This window comes from Sceloporus undulatus, chromosome 1, assembly GCF_019175285.1.
Source record: "Sceloporus undulatus isolate JIND9_A2432 ecotype Alabama chromosome 1, SceUnd_v1.1, whole genome shotgun sequence".
Classification (NCBI taxonomy): domain Eukaryota; kingdom Metazoa; phylum Chordata; class Lepidosauria; order Squamata; family Phrynosomatidae; genus Sceloporus; species Sceloporus undulatus.
This window is the reverse complement of record NC_056522.1, coordinates 63,519,593-63,545,597: the sequence shown is the minus strand read 5'-3', so window position 1 is coordinate 63,545,597 and position 26,005 is coordinate 63,519,593. Positions and strand designations below refer to the sequence as shown.

Genomic DNA, 26,005 nt, shown 5'->3' with positions numbered 1-26,005 from the left:
TGGCCCAACCAAAGAGGGAGAACCCTCCCTCCAGTCCATCTGCCTTGGTCCAGGCCTCAGAGGGGAGAAGAACTGCTGAACCTGATCCCCTTCCCCACCACCATTCCCTTCTCCTTTTTAGATTGTAAGCCTGAGGGCAGGGAACCGTCTAATTAAAAAGATTGTATGTACAGCGCTGTGTAAATTTACAGTGCTATATAAATAAAGGCTAATAATAATAATAATAATAATAACAACAACAACAACAACAATAATAATAATAATAAGTTTGTTATACAGTGGAAAGGGGAAGCCAAGCATGGTTAGACATGCATTCTAAACTTTATTTGGGATATTTTTCTGCTTGTGTAGCAGAAAGTAAAAGATAGATTTCTTGGAGTGATAAGCCAACCGCTTCTGTGATCAGCACTTACTCTTTCTGGCTAATAATAGATGCCAAAGGGGAGCTGGCCAAGTAGATTTTGAGGGCATTAAGTAACTCTGTGAAGGACAGTACGGTCCCAGCAAGCCTAAAAGAAGCATTAGTGAGACCACTGTTGGAGAGGGATGAAATCTTTCTTAATCTCACTGTATCAGAATGTCCAGACATTTCCTGTTATTCCACTTTTTTGCAAAGTGCTCAAGTGTGTGGTCACAACCTTCATCCACATATGCCTGCAAATGGACAACATATGTCTGTAAATGGACAGGAAGAGTATGGTTCTGCTGAATCACTCAGCAACTTTCATTACCTTTGCTTAGATATCTCTATGGACTATCCATACAATACTTTTGATTAGGATGAGGGACTACCTTTTTCAGTCTTTTATGCCCAGACTTTGAAATTTCCTTATAAGGGAAGCTGGCCTTTGTACACTCTTTATAAAGACTTTTTTTTTTGAGGAAAGGCTTTTGATGAAGGATTTCAAATTTGTTTGCATAACTATGAAACATTATATTGGATGCTTTTCAATTACTGCTTTATTATATGATGCAGTCATGTTTTTGAAGTTTTGTGGCATGTTATTCTTTTAACTGGTTGTTAGCCAAAGTGAAATCTTTTTGGCAGTATAAAATGCTTTAAATAAATAATAAAAAAAGATTTAGATCATATTAAAAAGTAATTGTCAGACAAATCTATTTACAGCTTCATGTAATCTTTACCAGACTAGGTCCACTTCTATTTTCCTGCCTCCCCCCACCTTCCACTTCTCTCCCCTTTTCTCCATCCTCTTTTCCATCCTATCTGGACCCTGCTATACATTTCTTTTTTTTACACATTTTCCACTGATTTTAACTGTGATTTTATACTATTGTTTTAATATCTTTCTGGTTTAATCTCTTATTAGTATTACTGTGTTTTATACTGGGGGAGAGAGATAGGGGTTTTTAGAATTTTAACTGTATCTTGTTTTATTGTTGTAATCCACTTGGATTCCAAGTGATTAAGCGGAATATAAATAAATAAAAATATTATTATTATTATATTTTCTGTTTTATTGCAGAAAACCTTCTGAATGTGGGAACATTACCTTTACTATACCAAGGTAAGAAATATATAGAAAGCACAGGTGGAATGAGGGTCTGAACAGATTGGCCAAAATAAAGCTGCTTCGGGTCATTTTGGAGGTATATTGCTTAAATGACAGATGCATCTTAAGAGGCCAGAAGCTGCGCCAAAGCTTCTGGAGCATGGCTTTGGCATGGTCTCTGGCCTCTTAGGATGCATGCATCATTTAAACAGCATACCTTCAAAGTCACCCAAAGCAGCTTTATTTTGGCCTGTCTGTTCAGACCTTGCATAAACATTTAAAGTTGATGTGGCTGGAAATTTGATACTGCTCTCAACGCAACAAAAGGGCGTCCTGCCGCCACCCAAGTTTGCTGTGTGAGGGAGTCGCAGCGGACAAACCTTGCGGCTTCCTCATGCAACAAAAGAAGCTGCAAATAGTGGCTTCTTTCCGCGGCGCCATTATGATGCTGCAAGGTGCCAATGGCGCACTTGCAACATCATGAAGGCACCAAGACGTGCGGATGCTAGGCATCCATCACATCAAAATGGCAGTGCCCATGTGTATAGGGCACCGCCATTTTTACGCCTCCATCACGTGCGAGGGGCGAGGGGCATTTGAAAGCGCCACCCCTCGCATGTGATGGGGGCGCGTCATAGCACCCATTTAAATAGCGCCATACTTCATGAGCACTACTGCATCTCTTCTCAAACAAATAGTTACCACTGTTACCTTTGAGTGTGCTGATCAGTTGTGTTTGATTGTATATGTGTGTCAGAAACACAAAGAGATAGACAGAACTCTCTCCCCTCCCCAATGAATACACATGCATGGACAAATTAAACTGGTGATCATCACTTTTTGAGTGATAGAATATCACCCGTCTTTTTATCCAGTTGAGGTAAAAGCAACCAATGTCATGAGAACCATCATGTAACTATCCACTGGCACTAAATGCAGAAGTTTGTTTTTCCTCTTATCCTTCTAGGGTCCATTCCGGAGAAAGTAGCTTGTTGTTGTTTAGCACATATTCAAGCAGAACTGCAAATTATGTATATGCCCATGACTTTTTCTACTGAGTTTTATTTTAGTTTTTTTATTTTAAAATTAGTTTCATTTTGAAGTAAAGATTTCAAAATGGAGAGATGATCTTCTTAATTTTTTCAGACTATTTTACAGTCCAAAATTATTCCTCATTATGCTTATACAGTACTTATCATAATGATATATTTTACCTTGGAGATAAAAACAAGAAGGCTGGGAAAAATTTGAAAGCACAGTATTTCATAGAGAAAGTTTTAAGAAGCCCTTCTCTCCTTTCCCAGCTCCCAGCACTGTCTCCAGCTTAACAGCCTCAGTAGCTATATTTAATATAACAAAAATATGATTGTTAAAATAATTGAGATATACCTGATGGTTTAAATTATAAATTATGTTTGCAGTAATTATATTAATACAGTATCAGAGGCCAGGTGATCTCTATGGCATCATTGGGAGGCAGACCAAAACTCGACGAATAATTTGGCTTATATACCTTTTAAAGATGAACTGCTCTTTGCAGAACAAGCTCTAGAAAAGATTGTTTTTTGTGGGTTTTTCGGGCTATGTGGCCATGTTCTAGAAGAGTTTCTTCCTGATGTTTCGCCAGAAAATGAATAAAAAAACCATTTAAAGGAGGCTATTTTTCTTTTTGTGGAGGAAGGGATGATAGTAGATAAAGGAACCGAACAGACAGGCTAAAATAAAGCTGCTTCAGGTCACTTTGGAGGTATCCTGTTTAAATGATACATGTGTCCTAAGAGGCTGGATGCTGCGCCAAAACTTTGGTGCAGCTTCTGGCCTCTTAAGATGCATGTGTCATTTAAACAGCATACCTCCAAAGTGTCCCGAAGGAGCTTTATTTTGGCCTGCCTGTTCGGGCCCAAAGTTATTTCAGATGTAACCGTGCACAGTGGTTTAGATTTCTTTTTCAATAAGGTTGCCTAGGACAGTATAGTCGACAGAGTAGGAGGAAGTGGAACAACCCTAAGAGGTATAAACCTCAGTAGTGACAGGGAAAGGGGACTGGTAGGTGGGAGGTAGGTGCCTTTTGGAGATTTGTGGTCAGAAATAACTTCAAAATAACGGGCCAATCAGGTAGTAACTCAGGGCTACACAATTCTATTCAACAAGAAACTGTAAGCATATACCTTCCTTCTCCGGTGTCACAGGCAAGCAGGGAACAGAGGTACACTGCTATTTATTCAATCTTCTTTATGGTGCCCAAAAGCAATGCAGGCCAATCTGGAATCTCAGGTACCTCAATGGGTTTGTCAGATATCAGAGATACAAAACCCTTCAAATGATATAGGAGAACTTGAAAATAGAAGCTCTCCAAGAAGACCTCAAAGAAGCATACCTTCATATTCCCATAGCTCCAAGAGACAGAAAATACTTGCATTTTCAGTATCAGAGCAAACATCATCAATTCAAAATATTGCCCTTTGGCCTGGCATCTGCTCCAATTCACAAAAATCTTGATGCCCTTGGTAGCACATCTCAAAAAAAAAGGGAGTGCAACTTTATCCTTATTTAAATAACATCTTATTGAAGGCAAGTTCAAGAAAATAACAAGGGATTTGGCATTAACAATCTGGACTCTAGAGAAATTTGAATTAATGTATTATGAGAAAAGTTACTAGCAGCCAATCACCTTGTTAACTCATTTAGGAGCTTTAGTTGATACCAGAGTAGGATGTCTTGTCCTTTCCCAGGAAAGGAAGTACAAGCTGAAACACAAGATAAACACATTTAAAATCCTTGGAGTCAGTAGGTGTAATGTGGTTAGCCAAAATTATGGGTATATTATTATTCATGATACAGAGGACTTCAGAGACATCTGATTCCACACTTTTTAATAGGAAACAGGACTCATTCCAAGATGGTACTACCATCCTCTTTCAAAGTGGAGTTATAAAATGGTGATTCCTTTCTTGATACAATACAAAGTTCAAATACTGTCTGATGCGAGCCTCACTGGTTGGGGTGCACATTGCAAGAGACATGAAGTTCAGGGCACTTGGTCAGCATTGACCAGAAGGAACAACATAATTTTTTTTAGTTGAAGTTGGTGCTGTTGAGTTTTGGACTGTCATCAAGAGTCATCATATGGAGGTATGCACAGACAACATGACTGTCAGAGCGCAGATATGCAGTTAGGGAAGTCTACTTTTGCTTTCCGTGATAGCAGAGTCAAACAAGTTGTTCAGAGGGGCCAAGAGGAACCTGAAATCTATCTCAACGGTTTGTTTGGAAGGGATTTTGACTGTTCAGGCAGATCACCTCAGCAGGAACAGAATTCATCCCGGAGAATCGCCCCAGCATTCTGGGGTGTTTCAGTCATTGAAGAAATGGCTAGGACCATTTCAGATAGATTTATTTGTATCTGGTGAGAATGCCAGGCTAAAAAAGTTTTATTCAATTGATGGAAGCAGAAATGCAGAAGCCTACTATGCTTTTGTAGGAGCAGCATCAATGCTTGTAGCTTTATGTTCTTTTTTTGAGAAGGGGGCTTTCTTCTTCACAGATACATTGATTATATCTACGGTCACTTTAATTGGTGTGGCTCTGTGAGGAGGTCACTTCCTGCCCCTCTCCTTTCCCCAGGGATTGGGAACTTTTATGGCTCTTTGGTCTCTCTTCTTCTCTCTGCCTTCAGCCAGCATGGATGCACAAAGAAGGTTGTGCTTCTAAGATGATTTTCCTCTCACTTACACTCATGAGAGTCAGCTATAGGGACTCTTTTACTATGTATAGTTTTCTCTATTGATTAGTTATTCTTTCTAGAATCTAGATGTAACAATAAAGTAAATTTTATTTCACCTACCAATGTATTATGTTTATTTCCTAGAAGTTCAGATCTAAGCCCTGTACTAAATACTTGTGGAGTACATGCTTACAGCTGCTGCTACTAAACTACATTTTAAAACCAATTTATTTTACTAACAGCTTTGACATCACCCTGGTCAAAGGGCTGAACCTATGCTTTTCCACCTGTTCAAATTATGCAGAGGGTTCTTCTCAAGACTCAGCACGAGAAGGTCTCAGTAGTGTTAATAGCACCTCACTAGCCCAGGAGGAGTTTCTGCTTCCCTCTATTGGTACAGATGTCAGTGAGACTGCCATGGAAACTACCAAGCTGTCCAGATCTGTGCAGTTAGGAATCAGTGCTTCATCACAAACTAGACTGGTTAGGCAAATTATTGTCTTTTTTGTGTGTGTGATAGAGAAGGGATTATTGTCTGCGTATAAGGGCCAATGTCATTATTTAATCCTGACAGCAAATTTTTCACCACATGACAAAGACTCCCACTTACTGCTCTCAGGTCTTGTCTCATTTCACTTCTGGCAGCATTTGCTGCTGCTTTTTAAGGAAAGGCGTCATGAATGGCTGCCTCCAGTTTTGCAGTTTTCAGCCTGAAGAAAGGCAGTGTGAAGCTTCCAATCCTGTGTTGTCTCTCGGTCAGCTTTCTGTGGGTGCAGTTTGTGATGAGAGAGGCAAGTGTTGTTCCATGTTAAAGTTTTGAATACAGTATGAGAATTTTTTCTGTGTGGGCATTTTTCATTGTGGGCATTTTTTAGTGTGAGCAGTTTTCCATGCTGGCAAGTTTCTCATGTGCATTTATGACAACGGGCTTTGTTCTGTGAGCAATTTTCTTGTGGGTTTTTTTCATGTCTGCTTTTTCATATAACCATCAGAGCTGGCAGTACAGTCTCTAAATTGAAATGTATGTAAGTTTGAGCAGAATAGGATGACTTCAATTACAGTTCCCTAATTTCTACCAAAATTTACCACGAATTATTATTCTGGAATGGCTGGAGGAGCAATCCTTCCCCAAAAGCATTCTATAGGTTGAGTTTTTGTATACATGCTATATTTAGTCTTGTCAGGGCTAGATAATTAAACTGATAGGGAAAAAATAGAGTCGCAACAGAGCCAACAGAAAAAGAATGTAGATTCCTACCTTCCAGGTTGGCACATGGCTTTATTCCATGAGTGGGTGGTTTGCTCCTTTTACCATCCCAGAATGATCATTCACAGTGAGTTCCAACTTCTCATTTTTACTCAGTCCATCACCAGTTTTAAAGAGGCTTCAAGCATAAAACATTAGAGCTTTTCCAAACTAGGAAAATATGCAGGTGCGCTCCGAAGAGCTGGAGGGGGGGCAGCAAATGCTGGTCTTAAAGAGGTTTGGCTGGGGTGAGCTCTCTCCCCATCATGGCTCTCCGTCCTAAACAGGCAACAAGACCCCTTCTTTCCAGATAATAAGACTCCATTTGCTCACTCGCCCACCCGACAGCTAAGCAGACAGAGGAAACTCCTTACAGTCACCTAAAACTCCAAAATTCCAGTTTCTTCATCTCCCTCACACACTTTCTTTTAAGCAGCCAAAGGAAACCTCCTCCTCACAGCAATGCCAAGACTGCTGTTGCTTTCTCCCCTCCCAGTACTCTCAACCTAGGCAGATAATGCTATGCATTGCAAGTAAGACTTTGATTTACTTATTTCTGGAGAGGTGTAAATTTGAAATGTTGTAAATTGGGGCAATGAAAATTGAAACTCACCTGTATGTGTTATGTCCTACCTCAGGAAAGCTCTAAGTTTCCAGAGAACTGAGCTATTGCTGTAGTATCTAATAGTGGGTAGTATACTAAACAGACATGGTAGAATTACATTTATCAAAGCATGTTCTGATAGGTAAAGTATAGAGAAACACAGTCAGATAAAAGTCTTGAGCAGCAAGGTCTAGGCTTGGGTTAGGATGACACAGACCTTCAGAGAGCTTACAGAACCTTTGGTACTCTAGATACAAAGTGAGGTTGGGGACTGCACCAAAAGGTAGTCCTTTGAAACTGATAAGTCAGGTAAACCATGCCGCCTCATCTGGAAGACCTGATGAAGGGAACACAATTTGGTTGTCTCAGTTCTCCTCTCTGCTAGAGAAAGGGTCATTCAACATGGCAATATTAGGAAACATTTAATCAAATTACCTTTTTGTGCTCCTTAAAGGAGACATAAGAAGATTATAAGATTATACTGTAGTCTCTTGCCATTTTTCTTTTTGGTATTTTCCTTGTCTGAGCCTTATTTTAAGAATCTCTCTACTCCATTGAACCTAAAGTGATTAAGTAAAGACTCAGGACCCTACATAGAACTGATTCATTCACTAACTTCTTGAGTCCTCTAACTTTTCCAATATTCCCAATACCTATGCTGAGTATATCCTGAAATACTGATGAAATTTATCATGATCAGGAGTCTTCTCATAACTTTCATTTATTATCTGGTTTTCCACACTACAAGAACCAGACTTGCTAGTAATTGGCTATGTTTACTGGTGAAATCCACTTCTGCTTTGGTCCTGTTTCTGGCTTCATTCTTGTGGAACATGTCTTCATGAGCTCATCCTGGATTTCCAGTTCTATCCCTTCCTTCTAGAGCAGGGCTGGGCAGAGACACTCCTGGTGTTGGACTGTAGTTTTCATTAACCCTAGCCATTATAGTCAGTGGTGAGGAATACTGGGAATTGCAGTTCAACAGGAGAGCTACACTTTGATCACCCTGTTCTAGACAATGAGCTGCTGCTTAATTCTGAAGTGGAGTAGAAGGAAGGAATAGAACTGGAAATCCAGGATGAGCTCATGAAGACATGTTCCACAAGAATGAGGCCAGAAACAGGACCAAAGCAGAAGTTATGTGATGAATAATGCACTATTTGGTGCTGAAGGTAAAGAAATAATGAGATGCTGAATAGTCTATTGAAATACTTATCAAAAAATAAGAAGCCACATCAGTTTGCTCAACTAATCATAATGTCAATAACAATTGGGAATTCATTTTCTCTTCCATTAGGAGCTCTCTGAGGAATAATGAGAAAGACTTGGTAAGAGTTACACATTTTATTCTAATAAGCTATAGATATACAAACAAAAGACAGAAAAACCACAGGTATACTAAACCACTTTTTCCATAGGAAATAAATTATAAAGTTGAAGAATATGGTTGCCCCATAGAAGTTGATTACCGAGCTACATTTCGGCCTACAGTTCTTTTGTAAGTAAACCTGAAACATTGTAGATACTCAGAAAAAGACATCTTTCTGCATCATTCTCCCTGAGCTTCTTGTATGATATTATGACACTGTATTTATTTACTAGAAAGTATGCATCAGGTTTCAAAAGAGAAGGTTTACTATTTAATGGGAGGGAGGGGGTTAAGAAAGAACTGTGTTCTGGACAGGAAAAGAGAGGATTGGACGCAGAAGTAAAGGGTTGTATCCACACTGCAGAAATAACGCAGTTTGACACCACTTTAACCACCATTGCTCAATGTTATGGGATTTTTGGATTTATAGTTTGTTATGGCACCAGAACATTCTGACACAGAAGGCTAAATGTCTCACAAACTACAATTTCCTGAATTCCATAGCATTGAGCCATGGCAGTTAAAGTGGTGTCAAACTGCATCATTTCTGCAGTGCAGATGCAGCCAAGGAAATATGAAGGAGATGAAGCACTAGAGGAGATGCTTCTTCAGATTTGTAATACTGCATGCAAATTATATGTGAGAGCTAAATGTTTCCCAACTAGTTCCTTTAGGATAGGGTAGTTTAAAAAAATGCACAGTAAGTAGATCTGTGATATGCCTGTTCCTCCAATCATTTCCCTCAGCCTTCCAACAGTATACAGTGGGTCTGACTGATCACAAAACTCTGACCCATAGGATTGTGCTTTTGCAGAAAAAACTATGCATTCCACTTCCAGTATGTGTCTGCAAAGTTCAATATTTGCTTCTTGTTTGCACAGTAGGAATGGAAGTGCCTGATTCCCAGCACAGATATTGTGGATGGCAAGAAAACACTTAACCTTTCCTCCATTTCCTGCTTTTTGTTGTAATGGAAGCATGGGTTTGTAAAAATAAAACAGGCCCAAATATTCTAAAGACACCAGATCCTGTCTGGTCTTAGCTAAGCAAGGTCAGCCTTCATTAGTACTTCAATGGGAAACGACCAAGAAATACCAGATGCTGTAGACTGCATTTCAAAGGAAGGAACTGGCAAAACCACTTCTGTGTTTTGCTTGTCTAAGAAAACCATATGAAATTCATGGGGTCAACAGGTGCACAAACATATTGGAAAAACAGCTAGGAAAAGAGAATTGGGCACAAACGAGAAAGAGGGGCATCCTTACAACTCGCCCTTCTCAGTAAGAAACTCTACATTTTATTGGCAAAAGAAAAGTGACATCCCAACTCTGAAGACATTGTTTGACAAACCACAAACAGAGTAAGACCTTGAATATGTCTTTATTCTTTTTGAGAAGATGTGATACTTCATTTCTGTTGTTTTCAGATATATGAGTAATAACCCTCTGGGTACTGTTGAGGCAAACTACATAGTATGGGAAGTAAATGACAGGATTGACTTTGAGTACAACTCAACTATGGAAGAGGTATTTTATTTTATTTGTAATATTTCTATATTGTTGGTTTTAGTATGTGAACAAGATATAAATTCCATGAAAATTGATGTTTAAATGTGTGTTCTTTCACAGAGGTAGAAGCCCTTTACAATAATGGCAAAAAACCCTTATTTAAGATAATGGATCTTCTATCTAGGTGTGACCAATGCTATTAGCACTTCTGTTACAGGGACTTTACATCTCATGAACACTCAAATGCAATTGAATGGGGTAATAAAAATTTCATCAAACTAGTGTTCTTCTTCGTGGTCTCTGTGAATCACACCATTTGGTATTCCTGCGCAGAGCATACTCAGAACCTTCTGGAATCTCTAGGCAGATTTTTGATGGTAGCTCCATCCACCTCTTCTTGCACCCTAGCATTCCTGCTCATTTACCTCAGTTCCTTTTCATCTACCATGTTAGAAGCAGTGAGGAACCTTGTCTCTTGCCTTTGCTTTCACTTGTATCTTCTTGTTGGTATTTTGACTTATGACTGTTTTTAGATTATTCTACTGTGTTTTCCTCTGTTAAAGAAGATGCTTTGGCCTGACTTTGATTGTTTGACAATTACTATGTTGACTCTGTCCACCTCATTTGAGCAGTGTACTGAGTGTGGGGCTAAACTCCTTAGTCAGGATGGCCACTCCCGTTGCTTTCTTTGTTTAGTAAAAAGGCACATTGTAAACACTTGTGTCCATTGTAAGGTGTTTACACCGCAGGCAGAGAAGAATAGGGAGTCAAGGCTGAAGGCTGTCCTATATGAACAGACTTAAAAACCTTTGGTGTCTCCATTGGCTACTGTTTCCACCCCTCCGAAATCTGCATCTGAGGGATTTGCCCAGCAATAAAACTGAGTTTGGAGGTGGTAAGGCGCCCCAAATGCAGAAAATCCTCTCAACCCCATGTCAATACCAACAAGTCGTCAGAGTGACCTCCTCAATCCAAGGATTGGTCAAGACTACAGAACGGAAGAGAACGGTATCAACCATTGACAGTGACGTGGCAACTAGGAAAAAGTCTCCTGCTCTTTCTCTAGCTAAAGATGATATCCCTCCAAATCCAGTTCGTTGTCTTCTGATTGAGCCTTTGGGTTCTCACCATTCCAGTGAACCCAAGAAGAAAAAGAAAAAGCATTCTAAACGCTCCTGTGAGGAGAATTTTTGGCCTAAGAGGCACAAGGTGACTTCGGTTCAGTTGATCTGACTCTAGAAAGACAAGAATCTACATTGGCCCTGAAACCATTGTCTCCAGTTGTGTTGTTGTGATTTGTAGAGGTTCAGGTTGGTTCAGCTTTGGAAGGTGAAATTGTTGACTCTTCTACGCAGGTGAACTCTCCATGTTCCTGATCACAGATTCCTCCACCAGTGGTATCAAGGGTAATTCCTTCACCTAGGACCCCACCAAAAATCACTTCCCCACCTCAAAGAATATTGGGCCATTTTATATTGCATCTTTTTCAAGGTCCCCTTCACCTTAATACTGCGGGAGATCTCCTTTAAGAACCCAAATCCCATTGTCGGGTTCAAGATGTCTCTCAACACCGTCATCATTCTGACTCCCATTCGAAGCATGCCTCTAGATATTCTCCTATCAGATTTTGGGAACTGATGGAGTTGTTTTATGATAGAGAGATGGAACAGTACCTTTTGTTTGCATTGCAGGGCTTTGAGATTCCTTATCAACATATTTACAATCTTCTACATTGTGCTGTTACATAGGTTAGTTGATCCCCAAGCTGTTCCAGTTTCTCAAACCTGATGGCCTCCATTCCCTATGATGTCGACATGGCCATCCAACCCTCAGGCACAACCTCTGCCTGTCGACAGTCTCTTCTGTATAAGCCTTTGCCTGCACCACCTCATCATTTAGTTTCACACCAGTCAGATGTGGTCTCAGTAGGATTGGCTTTCATTTCTTTGGATCTGTTGAGTGACAGATCCCCCTCACATGCTCTGGTGGTCCACAAGCAATCTTCTCCAACTGATGATCTACAGTCTTTCTCTAAACAGGTAATCCATATGGCAAATGCTCTGAACATCCAAATCATTCATCATGATGCTGACCCCTTGGATCATATATATGAAAAGATTCAAATCAAGGGGTCCATTCCTGCTTTGATTCCATTTTTGCTTTCTATGTCAAAGAGTGCTCAAAGTTCATGGACAACACAGTCTTCTATCCTGTCCACACCTAAAAAGATTGACAATCTGTATAGGATCATGCCTTCAGATTCAACCTGGTTGTTTGAGCACCCCAAGCCGAATTCTGCCATTATAGGGCTTCACAGACCAAATGTACCCCTCATACTTCTTTGAGTCCGACTGGTAAAGAGGGATGCAAGCTTGATGTAATGGCAAATAAGTTTAACTCAACAGCTGCTTTGAGCCTCTGTGTGGCAAACAATGCATGTATGGGGGCCTATCATACCAACAAAATCTGTGGGAACAAGTTTTACCCTTGTTGGACAAATTACTAGACTAAGAAAGGAAGTTGGCAAATGCTTTGCAAACTGAAGCACACGTCCATCGCATATGAAAAAAAAGTTTCTTCTCTGTATTTACCTTTCCAGCAAATATTTGAGACAATGAAGATGAAAGACAGGTTGCTTACATATAACTGAAGTTCTTTTAGTGGTCATCTCTGCATTCAAAGTACTTGTCCTTCCCCTTCCATCATCAGACAAATTCCTAACTGAAGAAAATGGAGGCTGAGTCTGTGTATTAAAGGAACAAAGGCAGCACTACTGCCAAAAGCCTCAGCTATCTAGAAGGTTCTGAAGGATGTTTCTGACACAGATACTGACCCATATATGTGTGAATGCAGAGATGACCATATAAAAAGAACATCAGCTGCACACAAGCAACTTGTATCCCTTTGTTTCTTACCACAGTTTAGTTGCAGTTGAAGGCTGCTTCCAATCAGCTGCAGCCTAGCTTTGCAAGCAGCCCACATTGATCTACCAGCTTGAGCACCAGCATTATGTCTCTTATCTGGGCCAAAGGCCCATGCTGACTTTTTAAGTCTTTGATAGGTCAATGGATTCCATCAGATGTAAAAAAATAAATCTGGATTCTACGGCAGTGGGGTTTTCTCTGCCCACCAGTAAATAACTGAGTGCACTGAAAATATACCCTGAGCAACACTAGTTCTTCTTCGTGGTGTCTGTGAATCACACAATTGGGTTTTCTTGTGCCTGCACTGTGCATCTTTAGCACCTTCTAGAGCTATTATAAGCGTTTTGGCATTAGCCCTGTCCACTTTACAAGCAGCTTACTGCTCGCTTTGCACCTAAACCCTCATTTCCTTTTTGTCCACCACAGCAGCAGCATCTGAGGAACTCTTTAGAGTTTATTTTTCCTGTCAGACTTTAAATTCTATGCTTGATGGGATCGGGCTGCATTTTGGTGGTTATTTCTTCACTCTTCTTCATTCTTCAATCATACTTTAAGAGCAGCACTGTGATTCTCGGGATGCCAGATGAAGTAATCCACTCTTCTTGGGTTTAACCCCACACACCATCCGAGAGGCAGGAGCCAATGTTCTATTCAGTTATTTCTTTCCATTATGATGCCTAGCTCCCTTCTCCATCAGTCTTTATTTGCCTGACCTGCCATCTGGTCAAAGGCAACCCCTGCTCCATAAATTTTAGAGACAGGAAGGCAAACCATGGAGGACAGACAGGCAAAAATAACAAAACTAAAGAAAGGAGACAAAAAAAGACGGTCAAATGAAAAAGACACTGGAATGAATGGACAAACTTACTTAAAAACAAGATCAAATCATGCCACAGCCCGACCAGATGACCGTGTCTCTGGCAATGAACAAGAAAAGCATTTTAAAAAGATATATCTGTCCTCCAGTAAGATTGTTGCTGAGGACTTACAGTTTGGTTGCAAAAGAAGTAAGGAGACTGGGTGGATGCCAGGCTCACACCTCATGAATACTGATATAACTAAGAGTAAGGAGACCAGACAGACACTAGGCTTACACATTGTGAATATTTATTTTATTTTAATGCCACCTTTCTCCCAAAAAAGAGACCCAAGCCAGCTCACAATACAAAAGCACATCAAATACTGATGTAAATAACAGCAATAGCAAAGAAATGGCAAATGAATGAAATATATGCCAAAAAAAGGTGAAACATACCTGGAGGCAGCAACTTCTCCATGAGTCAAGAGTAACAGCTATTTTGAATATCAGAGAGAGAGGAACCTGAGCCACCATTTTGACGCTCAAACCATCGACGTAGCGGGCGGAGACTACTCAGGGAAGTCAGCAATGAGGCAAACACCAGCAGCCGCAACAGCTGCAACAAAACAGAAAAAACAAAATATTGCAAAAAAAAGTAAAAGGCATCACTTTGGCAACAGAGACAGACAGTGCTGTGGAGGATGTAAATATAGAGAATCAAAAGCAGAGAGAATTTAATATAATAATAAAATAAATAAAAATAAAATTTTTATTTATATGCCGCCCTTCCTCCGATCAGGGCGGCTCACAACATAATTAAAATACAAACAGTTCCAATAAAAACATATTTAAAACAACCCAACAGTAAAGCCCCAAAGCCCAACCTCTTGGCCACGAAAGAGAGGAGGGAGGCCCACAGGATATTTACTCGGGGAATGCCTGTTGGAATAGGAAGGTTTTGAGGTCCTTCCTAAATTGGGCCAGGGTGGTGGACGAGCGGAGCTCTGTGGGCAGCGCATTCCCTTCTCTGTTAAACATAAATATTCTCTGTTAAACATAATTAAGCAAATGCCTGGGGTTAGTGAAACTCATGAGTGCAGAAATGTTTCATGTGCTCCACAGGAACCACAAATGTGGAAGATGATTCTATTGTATCATCGCAGCAAGGTTTTATTGCTCTTGATACCTTGGCACTTTATAGCTCACAACCAGAACTCATTCTGGAATAGTAACTAAGGTACTATTGTTACAAATCTACCATGTCAGCATATTCACAATGTTATACTACAGAAGGGTAGTAGGATAGATGTAAATGTGTGCCATTTTCTGGCATGTTTAAACCACTATCCTCTACTACTGCATCTTCTATCGGTAGGGTCAAGATGTACTTCTTTTTTCCCTGTAACTAATTTTATTTTTTTTCCTCATTTTACTTATTGAATTTTACAACTTTCCATTGTCACTAATTTAATTAGGATACAAACATAAAGATATATCTTTAAAATGTTTTCAGTGCATTGCTATTAAATTGTTTGAATGCTCACAAGGGTAACTATAGCAGGACACATCAAGTATATGCATTCAGAGTTTTCTTTTATGTATACTTTACTTTGTTTATTCATTTTCTTTGAACAGGTCCATTGTCTAACTACTGCACAGAGCTGGGAACAAATGATTGGAAATAATACCAAAACCTCTTCCCTATCACCTACAGAAATAGATTCACTTTGGGGACCACATGTAAGAAATAATATACTATAAAATGCATTTTTAAATAGTTTCATTGTTGGGCTAGGACTGTGGGAGACTAAGATTTGAATCCTCACTCAGCAGTGGAAATCCACTGAGTGATCTGGGGCAAGTCACACTCTGAGCCTTATTTGAAGGCAGTGGCAAACCTGAAAAAAATCTTGCCAAGAAGACAAGTGACAAGACAAACATAAGTGAACCAAAATGGGCTATTATTTTATTGAAGTTGTTGGATTTTTAAAAGTCAAAATTGAGTTTGCTTGGGGAGTTGACAGGAAATGTCAAGAAGGAGCATGAAATAATGTGATAAACTAACACAGATTACCAGTTTGGATGAGCCCAAGGTCTTGTAGATTTACCCAATAATCTGGTCAGAATCCTCAGATAATCAAAGATTTAAAGGTAATGGTTTACCCTTTGACATGATTATCAAGTCATGTTTGAGCGTAGGGGGCAGTGCACATCTCTGTTACTAAGCCAAGGGAGCCAGTGTTGTCAAAGACAACTTCAGTGATCAGCATGACTGTACAAAATCCTGTTACCTTCCTACCAAAGAGGTACCTATTTATCTACTTGCAGTTTTACATCCTTTTGAACTGCTAGGTTGGCAGAAGTTGGGACTAGTGACAGGAGCTCACTCCATCACACACTTGGGTGTCAAACTGCCAGACTTGATATCATCAGAATATTTACTGCTGAGCCACTACGTCCCTGCATGACACAGGATCAGACAGCATGACACAGAATCAAAATGAACAGTAAACTGGTTTTGTGATAGCATACTGCTGATATACAGATATACATTCTATTTCAAATTACAGTGGTACCTCGGGTTACGAAATTAATTCGTTCCGCCATCCCTTTCGTAACGCGAAAATTTCGTAACCCGAAATAGCTTTCCGTTAGCGCTGGAAGCCTATAGCATTTGAATTTCGCGCCGAAATGAATTTCGTAACCCGAAAAATATTTCGTAACCCGAAACAGTTTTTGCCAATCCAACTTTTTCGTATCCCGGAAATTTCGTAACCCGCTCATTTCGTATCCCGAGGCACCACTGTATACATTATGTTCTGGGGTTTTGCAACTTTGTAAGTAAACACATTCCAATTTAGAAGCCATATTCAAATAATAGAGTTTTTGTTGTTTTTCATAAAATCTTTTCAGTTCTATATTTGTGTATGCACTTGTTATGCCGCCCCTGCGGCTTTAAAAGAAGACGCTTTTTGTGGGTTCTTTTTCCGCCAGAGGGAAGCCGTGCAGTTTGGCGGCTGTGGCTTCCCTCCAGAAGAAAAACAGGCACTGGCAAGCCACCATTTTTCGGCAATCTGTACTGTGTCTAAAACAGTTGTTTAAGAGTACATGTGTTTCCAGATGAGATGAATAACCGTATTTTTCTTTTCAGAATTACAAGTCCTGTTTTATTACATATGTTGAAGATTTAAGAAACTTAGATGAACCATATGAGATCTTAAATCATTCTGGCATCAATTCAATTACTTGGCCCCAGTATCACACTGGTATATATATGTTCAGGTTGAAGATAGTGGATCCAAACTTCAGGTTAACTTTAATAATTTCTTTCTTATTTAAATTTGGTGAATATTATTTATAGGATAAAGTCTAGGTTATTCTAATGTATTTTATATGGGATGCTTCCACACTAAGGCTGCATCCACACCACAGAAATAATCCAGTTTGACACCACTTTAACTGCCATGTCTCGATGCTATGGAATTCTGGGAATTGTAGTTTTGTGAGACATTTAGCCCTTTCTGAAAGAAATCTCTGGTGCCACAACAGACTACAACTCCCAGAATTCCATACGATGGAGCCAGGACAGTTAGGACCAGAACAAACCGACAAAAAAAGATGGCTTTGCAGCAGTTTCGGGGCATGGCATACGCACAACGCATGCCCCTAAGCTGGCAGGAAGCCACCATGAAACCGCTGGGCTGTTTACACTTCAGCAGCTTTACGGCACTTTGACGGTGGGGCTTTTAGGTGCTGCACACCACAAGAGCACCGGAAAGCAGGGGCAATGACAGAAAAGACAGCTTTTTCTGCCGCATCTTTTTGGGCCGGCAAAACACTGGGTTGGGGACATGGCGTGCAGTTGCTGTGGCCGCAACCCAGAGCTCAAAAGGGCAGCATCAAGCCGCCCCTTCAAGCCGGTCTGTTCCGGCTCTTAGTGGTGTCAAACTGGATTATTTCTGCAGTGCGGATGCAACCTAAGGGTGTTTTTATTGTGCAAGCTGCCCTTTCACAGGATAGTCAGCAACAGCCACCTATGCAGTACTCCTACGAGTGGAAGGGCTCAAATCATTTGGTGTTAGTGTAATATCAATGACTTTCATGACTTTAGAATGAGGCTTTATCAGACCAGCCACTTTCACACTGCAGTCCTGCAACCTAAAAATAAAATGGTACAATACTGGCATAGGAGCAGCACCACCACACTTCTTCCTTTAGCTCAACTAGGGCCACTGCCAGCATCATGCTGCTTTCCTTTCCTCTTCTCTCCCTTAACCCCTCTCTTATGCCTGGTCTGGCATGCCTTTCAGGTTTTTTTGGGGGGGGGGGTTAAAATCCAACTTATTTTGTGCTATTTTGGATCATCGCAGCCCCAGTTCACTCAAAACAATTTCTGAAACTTCGTTCAGGGCCCTGGAGGTCTCAATAGTGTGAAAAAAGTTGCGGGAGGGGGAGGAGGAAAGGGGAGAGCAGGGGCGAGTGAGACCACGTGACTGCCAATCACGTTACTGCCAATTGCGCTACTACTGCAGGAATGGCTTCCTGCACCTGTGGCAAGGCATGATTGGCATTTCATTAATGGGTTTACTGTGAATAAAGCCCATAGCATGTCAGCCAGAACTGCATTAGACAAATCAGTATGTTTCCAATCTGTGTTATGCTCACATGTCCATCCCTAATTCCATTCCACCTTCCACCCCAGTTCTGCTAAATTATTCTAAATAAATCAGAAGTCCATACAAAACAATTTTTTGACATACATATTTCTGGACAGATTTTCTCTCAAAATGTACATTTCAATAGATTTTCAATTTTTTTAGCATAATGTTGAGTATGTGCAAGCATGGGTAACTAAGGAGATTGTTGCACCCAGGATTACCGGTGGGGGAGATGCATGATCTAAAAGATGAAAACAGATGTTATTGCATTTACCCATGTCCAGGTTGTTGGCAACCTGTCTGCAACCCAGACTTCTCCTGTGTTTTTTTTCAGGAATGGGAAAATCTTTGGCCAAGATTCCTGGATGCACTAATTTCCTAAGTTTCAATTTGCACATTAACGCAGGAAGTGCAGATCAGACCAGTTTATCAGAACTGGTAAATTCTTCAACCATCTCTAGTATGGAACTATGTCCTCACTCCAGACAAAGAACTGTAAATTATATATCCAAACAATTTCTTCTTAATGTCCTATTGAAAACCTGTGCTGCATTACTTGTAATAGTTATATAATTAACTGAGCTGAAAAGCAATTTTTTTAAGAGCCAGTATTATGCTGTGGTGATCTAAATTATAGATTACTTTGGTATATTAAAGTGGGTACTATATACTGTACTTTGGAACAGCCTTCTCCTGATTGGTTCCCTTAGTACGTTTGGACTACAAGTCCCAGAATTCCTGACCATTGGTCATGACTGTTACTAACTGCAGTTGAAGTCCAAAAGAATCTAGTGGTCACCATGTTGGAAAATTCTGGTTTAGAGTCTGTCTTCATTATTATTACTTTGACACAAGTACGTACCCGGAACACCAAAATAATAATAAGCGATTTCCCATTTGTTACAGTTTTTGCAACCTGAATGCGTTGTTTGCTGTCCGTACATACGGTATAGTGAAAAGGTAAATGCCAATAGCCTCAGCTAAATATTGTACATTACAACAGCAGTGAAAATATATAGCTTTGGAAGATACCTGCCTTTGCAGTGTAAACCACACAAACTGCAAATAGTATATTTGGATGGGGTAGAGTTTGTTCAGCATGATATGGCTATAGGCACAAATATTATATAGTACATGCATACATACATATGTATGGAGAATTACATTGAGAAAAAAAATGATCAGCGACACACTATTGAAAATTAAGCAGATGAAGGCATCCTTGTTGTGGCTAATGTCATTAGGTCTTTTAATAGTGTGGCCTGAGGAGATATAAGGACAAAGTTAACATTTGGGCATTTGCAAGTTTTGGCATCTATGTTTGTGTCTCTTCTGGATGGTGGTGATTACAGTATGTATAAGACACGTTTTTGTAAGCAGGCCTACTTTTCAAGGCCTGTGAGAGGAAAATATTGTTTTCCAAGACAGACTCCAGATCACTGGTGGTACATTATAGTGGAATAGTTGGGAGTTGTAGGTGACAAGTTGTATTCTATCTACCATTTTCCGGCATATAAGACGACCCCCAACTTTTCCAGTTAAAATATAGAGTTTGGGATATACTCGCCGTATAAGACTACCCCTCTTCCAATGCTCACCAAATAAAATTTTTAAAAACATCAAATTTGATTTCAATATGGTAATTTTAATTCAAAGGCTTATGACATGCAGATATTTAGCAGGAAAACTTACTGTGTACAAAGCCTGCTTGGACTGGTCAGCTCTCCCTGCCTGCCCAGCCCTCCCTGTCTCCAAGACTATCAGAGCGATATTGCAAACACGGCTCTTTTTTCCATACCCCGGGTTTCCCGGACACCTGCAGCTTGCTCCGCCCTTCAGTTACATATGCGGCAATTGCAGATTCTCCAGTCTGGCTCAGAAGTTTCTGCACCTGCCCTATAAGATGACACCTGGCATATAAGACGACCCCCAAGTTTTGAGAAGATTTTCCTCGATTAAAAAGTAGTCTTATACGCCAGAAAATACAATTCTTCTGCAAGAGTCTTTCCTGTAGAGAGTTGACTGTAGAATATTCTGGGTAGAAATTAGGTGCGCATAGATATATAGTTTCATATATTAGATGGTGCCTGTCTATGCATTGTTTTGTTGTTTAGTAGAACAATGATTCCCAAACTCTGGCCTTTCAGTTGTTTTGGACTTCAGCTCCCAGAATCCAAGACCAAGATGGCCAAGATGGCTTAGGCTTCTAGGAGCTGAAGTCCAAAACATCTGGAGGACCAGAGTTTGGGGATCAGTGGTCTAGAAAGTGAAACTGTTGATGTGGATTACTCTAGGATCATGTTTATATTTAAAATTGTTCATGTCCTGATGAAATTTCTCAAGAGACTATTGTCTGTTGTCTCAGATAATAAAGATGAAATTACTGTATGTCTGGTAGAGGAGACACTACTGAGGATGGAAACTGAGAAAAAATGGTTCTAGACTGCCCACAAAAATTTTATAATTCACAGGAACGACATGTATATCCAATGCAATGCCACTAATTTGTGTATATTTTACATTCCTTTAAAAATATAAAGGGAATGGCCAGATAGGGATGAAATTGGAGACAGGGGGATCCAGAGTGACAGTGAGGCCTCATTTCCACTGGGCAAAAAAAGCAGCTTATATTGCCACAATTCTGACTTGGATTTTTTTTTCCAAGTCGTATTCGAATCTGCTCCCTCGTTCCCATTACAAACGGGTGCAAACAGACTTGGGGGTTTTTGACCCATGTTCTCGTTCCCATTGAAATTTTCTCGGTTGTAATTTCAAGCAGACTTTTTTGCTCCCTGTTCCTATTGCCCTTCCGGAACCTCTTTTTTTAAAAAGCAGCTGTCAATCAAGTGCCTTGGCGCTTGATGTCACAGCCAATCAGTTGCTTAGGCGCTTTTCCCCTCTGGGAAAGAGAGAAGGAGCCTCTAGCCCCCCAAGTCCCTTTGCCTCCCAAGCTGTCCTGTGTCTTCCCAGAGTCCCTCTGGGAAAGGGGGAGGAGCCTCTATATCCCCCAAGTCCTCCCCCATTGCTCCCTGGGCTGTTTGGGGGGGATCGAGCAGGCATGTAAAAAAAAGAAAAAATAATAGTTAAAAATGGTGTTCAATGGGTCTCCTCACACGTCAATCTATGAATGTGGAGCAGGTGGGAGGTTGCAGGGGAGCCTAAAATGTTTACTGCATTTGGAGGTCAATGTAGCAATTTGCTATGTTTGGACACCCGACAGAGCGCCTAAGCGATCGAAAGCTTAATTTTTTAAAAAAAATTGTCTGCACATGTGATCGCCTTACCCTGCTTCCCAATCCACCAGGGGAAAGGCTATGCTTTTTATTATCCTCCCTCCTTAACTGTCATCTTGGCCTCAGAGGGAGCGATCAGGCAGACCCAGCAACATCAGGGACTGCCTGAAGGAAGAGGCCCCTCCCTCCTTAACTGTCATCTCGGCCTCAGAGGGAGCGATCAGGCAGATCCAGCAACATCAGGGACTGCCTGAAGGACGAGACTTCTCCCTCCTTTAACTGTCACATTGTATTTTGTATTGTATTGCAATTTTTTACTGTACACCGCTATGATCATTGCGGAATAGCGGTCTATAAATAAAATGTATTATTATTATTGTATTATTATTATGCGAACGGGGGGAAATGACGCCAGTAATGCAGGAAAGAGAACAAGCGAGTGACACCCCCAGGCCAGCCCCTTGAACACTGCTCCTCCCATCCCCAAGTTCCTGAATCAGACACCCTTGTCATTCCCATTCATTTGCCCTGAATCAGACTCAGGAGGTGCAGGAAAAACCTCTAAAAATGTGCAGTCAAATTAACCTGGTTTATCCACCACTGATTCGGGTTTTCCCAGGAAAAATTGATTACATGGGGATAAGATCCAAATTCCAATGGGAACGAAATCGGCACGAGGATGGTATGCACGCTCAAATGGGAACAATGCCCCCATAATCCACGTCTTGGTCCACTTTATAAGCCAGTGGGAATGGGGCCTAACTGGTCTTCCCCCTATTTGATACTCATCTAACTGCACTGTTAAATTTGTTTCCCTCCCAGATACCATCTACTGACTAATGATAAGAACTACAGTCAGTTAAATCATATACTTTAATAAATTTAGTAGTCTTTAAGGGTCACCAGACTACTAACTGTTGGTGCTACAAACTAATAGAACTACTAATATTTTTTTCTTTGGAGAAATATATAAATGTATATTCTCCCTCCCTTTTGATATTTTTATTATATTTATGCATTTACAGATGTGATGTGTGCTTTATGGGTTTGTTCTCTTGTGAAGAATTGGTTGAATAAAAGTGCTTAAACTATTGTGTTTGAACTGTCTTTCAGACCACACTGGTTTCTGATTGCTGGTTGGGCTACCATGATAGTGATTCTCTTTTTGGGTGTCCTGGTCTACAGCTACTTCAGATATGTGAAAACATTTCGGGAACTCAATTTTACTGATCCTCTGATGTTTGACCAAGATTTGAATACAACAGACTCAGCAGATGAGGAAGGGAAAGAAATCTAAGAAAAAATTATTTGTCATTTACTGACATGTTTTATTGAATGCTGTAATATTTTTCACTGAATTCTAGTTTTCATTTTTAAATGCAAGTATAAAACAAATACTTTTCTCATAACTCAATCTATTAATAATTCAAGAAGACACAATTTAGTCCTAACACCTCATTTGTTGTTGTGTACTTTAAACAGTACTTTTGGCTTATTTGTTTGCCATAGAATAGATTCTTCTTTCTAGCTTCCTATTGTATCATCTGTTTGGCCCCCAAAAGATGCAACTGAAGAACTAGAAAAAAGGATAGGACTCTGTTGAGGGAAACCCATTCCACAGTTAAGTTCTATACATCTTTATGAAGTTTCCACAAGGAATGGTACCAATGTGAATTGTGGAGGTTTTTTTTTTAAGCCCAATGCAAGGCAAGACACAACAAAGCCACTAAAATGTTTCATATTTGGCTCACTGCATTGGATTTGATGGCAAATTTACCATGTAGAAATCTTTTTGGGCCATATTTTTTTTGCATTTCATGATATACTTTTTTTTCTAATCTGCTCTGTAAAATAATTTTCAATTTTATGTAATATTGTTTACATTTAAAGCATTTTACAGATTCTGAATGTAATCATTTTCTGGTAAAAACTCCAAAATACAATCCAATTGCCTGCATAATTAAAAGCTGTTTCAATGATGTTTGCTTTCAGCATTTTAACAAGGAAAATCTATAGATGTTTTGTCAGGTTTTTAAAGAGACATATCTGAGAAATGAAAAGCCAAAATCTTTAGGGTGCAATCCTGTATTTAAGATATGCCAGCTAAGAGTCTAGGAAATGGGAACAACCTTGCTAGAGAAGTGGAACTAGTAATAAATGGCTATTGTGGCAGATCAGATCTGAGCTTTCCTTGAAAGCCAAGAAGACCAATCTGAGGCTATCGTACTTCTGCCACATAATGAGAAGGCATCACTCACTGAAAAAGTCAACAATGTGACAAAGGTGGAGGGTGGCTGAAAGAGAGGCTATTGGATCTTCCCCAATAAAGCAGAACACACTTCTGGAAGGATGGCTTTTTATATGGTGGAGACATGGATATGGTAGAATTAATGTGGGACAAGAGCATACTTAAGCCAAATCCTATACCCATTTAGTTAATAACTGTACCACCAACAATGACCAAATTGTACAGAGCCCTGAATCTAGTGTAAATAATTCCTTTGCATTGACCTTCAGGATACCAAGGATGAGCAAAGTGCAACCTACAAGCTGCATCTGCCCTCCAAGGCCATTTCTTATGCCACCAGACCCTTAGAGGTGTTTTTTTTAACTCCAAATGCTGTCTACGGGGCAAGGGTACATTTTTGCCACTGAAAGGGGCTGAGCCATTTAAGACCTTTAAAAAAAAAACAGGAGTGAACAGGAAATTACTTTTACTAACATCAATTTCTTTTAAAATATCATTTCCTGGGCCTATATTAGTAGCTAAAAATTCATCAAAATCCCCCCCACACCCTATAGAAATAGAGGTTGCAATGAGGACATATGGCTTTCTAAGTTCTCTTGGGTGGTTGATGTGGCTCCCTTGTCTTCCACAGATGCCCACTCCTGGTATACACACAAACCACATGACCAAGAAAGAACTTAAGCTATGGTGCAACTAATGTTTATACCCCACATAGGAAGACCATCACTCAGATGACAGGGTGGAGCAATAGGCTCCATAGGCTCCTGCACTCTTGTAGTATCAAAAACAGATATTTAAGCAAGAACTGCAGAGGTACCCAGCATGGAGCTGATGCCATAAGACAGACTGCACTTCTGAACTGTTTTCTTTTGGGCCACAGTCCAAGCCACAGGAGCTATGTTGAAATGATTGGGTGGCAAGCACAGATCACTGTCTTTCCCTTTCAGGATTTCTTTCATCCTTTATCACAGCCATGTTGGTTTGTTTTATTTTAATTTAATGTTTGGCTGGGGAGCAGTAGCTAGGGATTTCTCTCACTACTGTAGTGTGATCTGGATTCAGATAGCCTCATCATGACAACCTGGAGGAAGGGGTGGGGAATTTGATGGGCTTAGACATGGTAACCTCTCCTCTCTCTAGCATCTTGGGTTGTGAGTAGGACAAGCTCTTAGAGTGCATAAGTGTCATGAATGTTGTTACTACCACATACTGTATGAGGCAATTTTGGAGAGGGGGTAATGCAAGACTGGCTATCAGGTTATATAGGAACAAGAAGATTGCAGAGATGATATATAGAAAAGGCTGGATCAAATCAGCAGAAGCCAGGTTTTGGTCTATGCAATGTTTCTTGAGTGATTCGAAGACTCCTTGCCTAGTGTGGAATTGTTTCCTGGTTCCCAAGTAGGGACTGTAACAATCTTTCTTCCTATATGATGAGGTAACAACATTTCAAATGTCTAGCCTCAAATATATAGTTGGTAGCGTGTTCAAAAACTCATCACTTAGGCCAAGCAGATTGATTATAAATCAATAAAATAAGTTTATTTTATAAACAAAACTGAATAAAAGATTGTCGATAATAAACAGTTGTGAACTTGTCTTTCAATCAATCACTTGTAGAGGTTTCTAGCAACTCTTATTTCAGATGCCACCCTTTTCCCAATCTTTAGACCTTCCCTTGGTCTAAAAGATCAAATTTACTCTTTTAACACCCTGTCCCCTCAGGGACTTCAAGACTATAGCCCTCCTTGGGACCAGTCTTTTCCCAACCTCACTCAACCAACCCCCTCTGACTTCTCCCTTCGACTTCTCCCCCTTTTCTCAACTGCCTCAGAATCTTTATAGCTCCAGCCGGCCTCTGATTGGTTCAGAGTCTCTGGCTCCTGATTGGCTGACTCAAGATTCCGAGCACCACAGGGACATCCAGTAGAACAAATACAGTCAGCCCTCCATTTTTGCGGGGATCCATTCCCACCCCCCCAAAAACCCGGAGACTCGCCGATATTCAAGCCCCATAGGATTGAATGGGGTGTATACCCGCGAGTGCATGCAGGGCGTGCGCCGCAGGGAGGCACCTCATTGAAAATAATGGAGGTTGCCCCTCTGTGAATATTCAAGACTGTGGATCTCAAGTTCTTGAGAACAGAGGGGCAACTGTACTCTGTTCTGCCCTCATCTGCT

At 40.3% G+C, this 26,005-nt stretch overlaps 1 protein-coding gene across 1 annotated transcript in view; it reads left to right on the top strand.

Moving 5' to 3' along the window:
• Positions 1-23,524, top strand: part of CATSPERE (catsper channel auxiliary subunit epsilon) — a 120,878-nt gene extending 97,354 nt beyond the window's left edge. Inside the window, exons 15-23 of the mRNA XM_042456618.1 lie at positions 5,938-6,007; positions 6,541-6,547; positions 8,381-8,413; positions 8,504-8,583; positions 9,881-9,980; positions 15,321-15,425; positions 16,837-16,994; positions 19,250-19,303; positions 22,690-23,524. Coding sequence (XP_042312552.1) covers positions 5,938-6,007; positions 6,541-6,547; positions 8,381-8,413; positions 8,504-8,583; positions 9,881-9,980; positions 15,321-15,425; positions 16,837-16,994; positions 19,250-19,303; positions 22,690-22,873 — 791 coding nt within the window. The 3' untranslated portion in view covers positions 22,874-23,524. The remainder of the gene's footprint in view (positions 1-5,937; positions 6,008-6,540; positions 6,548-8,380; positions 8,414-8,503; positions 8,584-9,880; positions 9,981-15,320; positions 15,426-16,836; positions 16,995-19,249; positions 19,304-22,689) is intronic.
• The last annotated feature ends 2,481 nt before the right edge of the window (positions 23,525-26,005 follow it).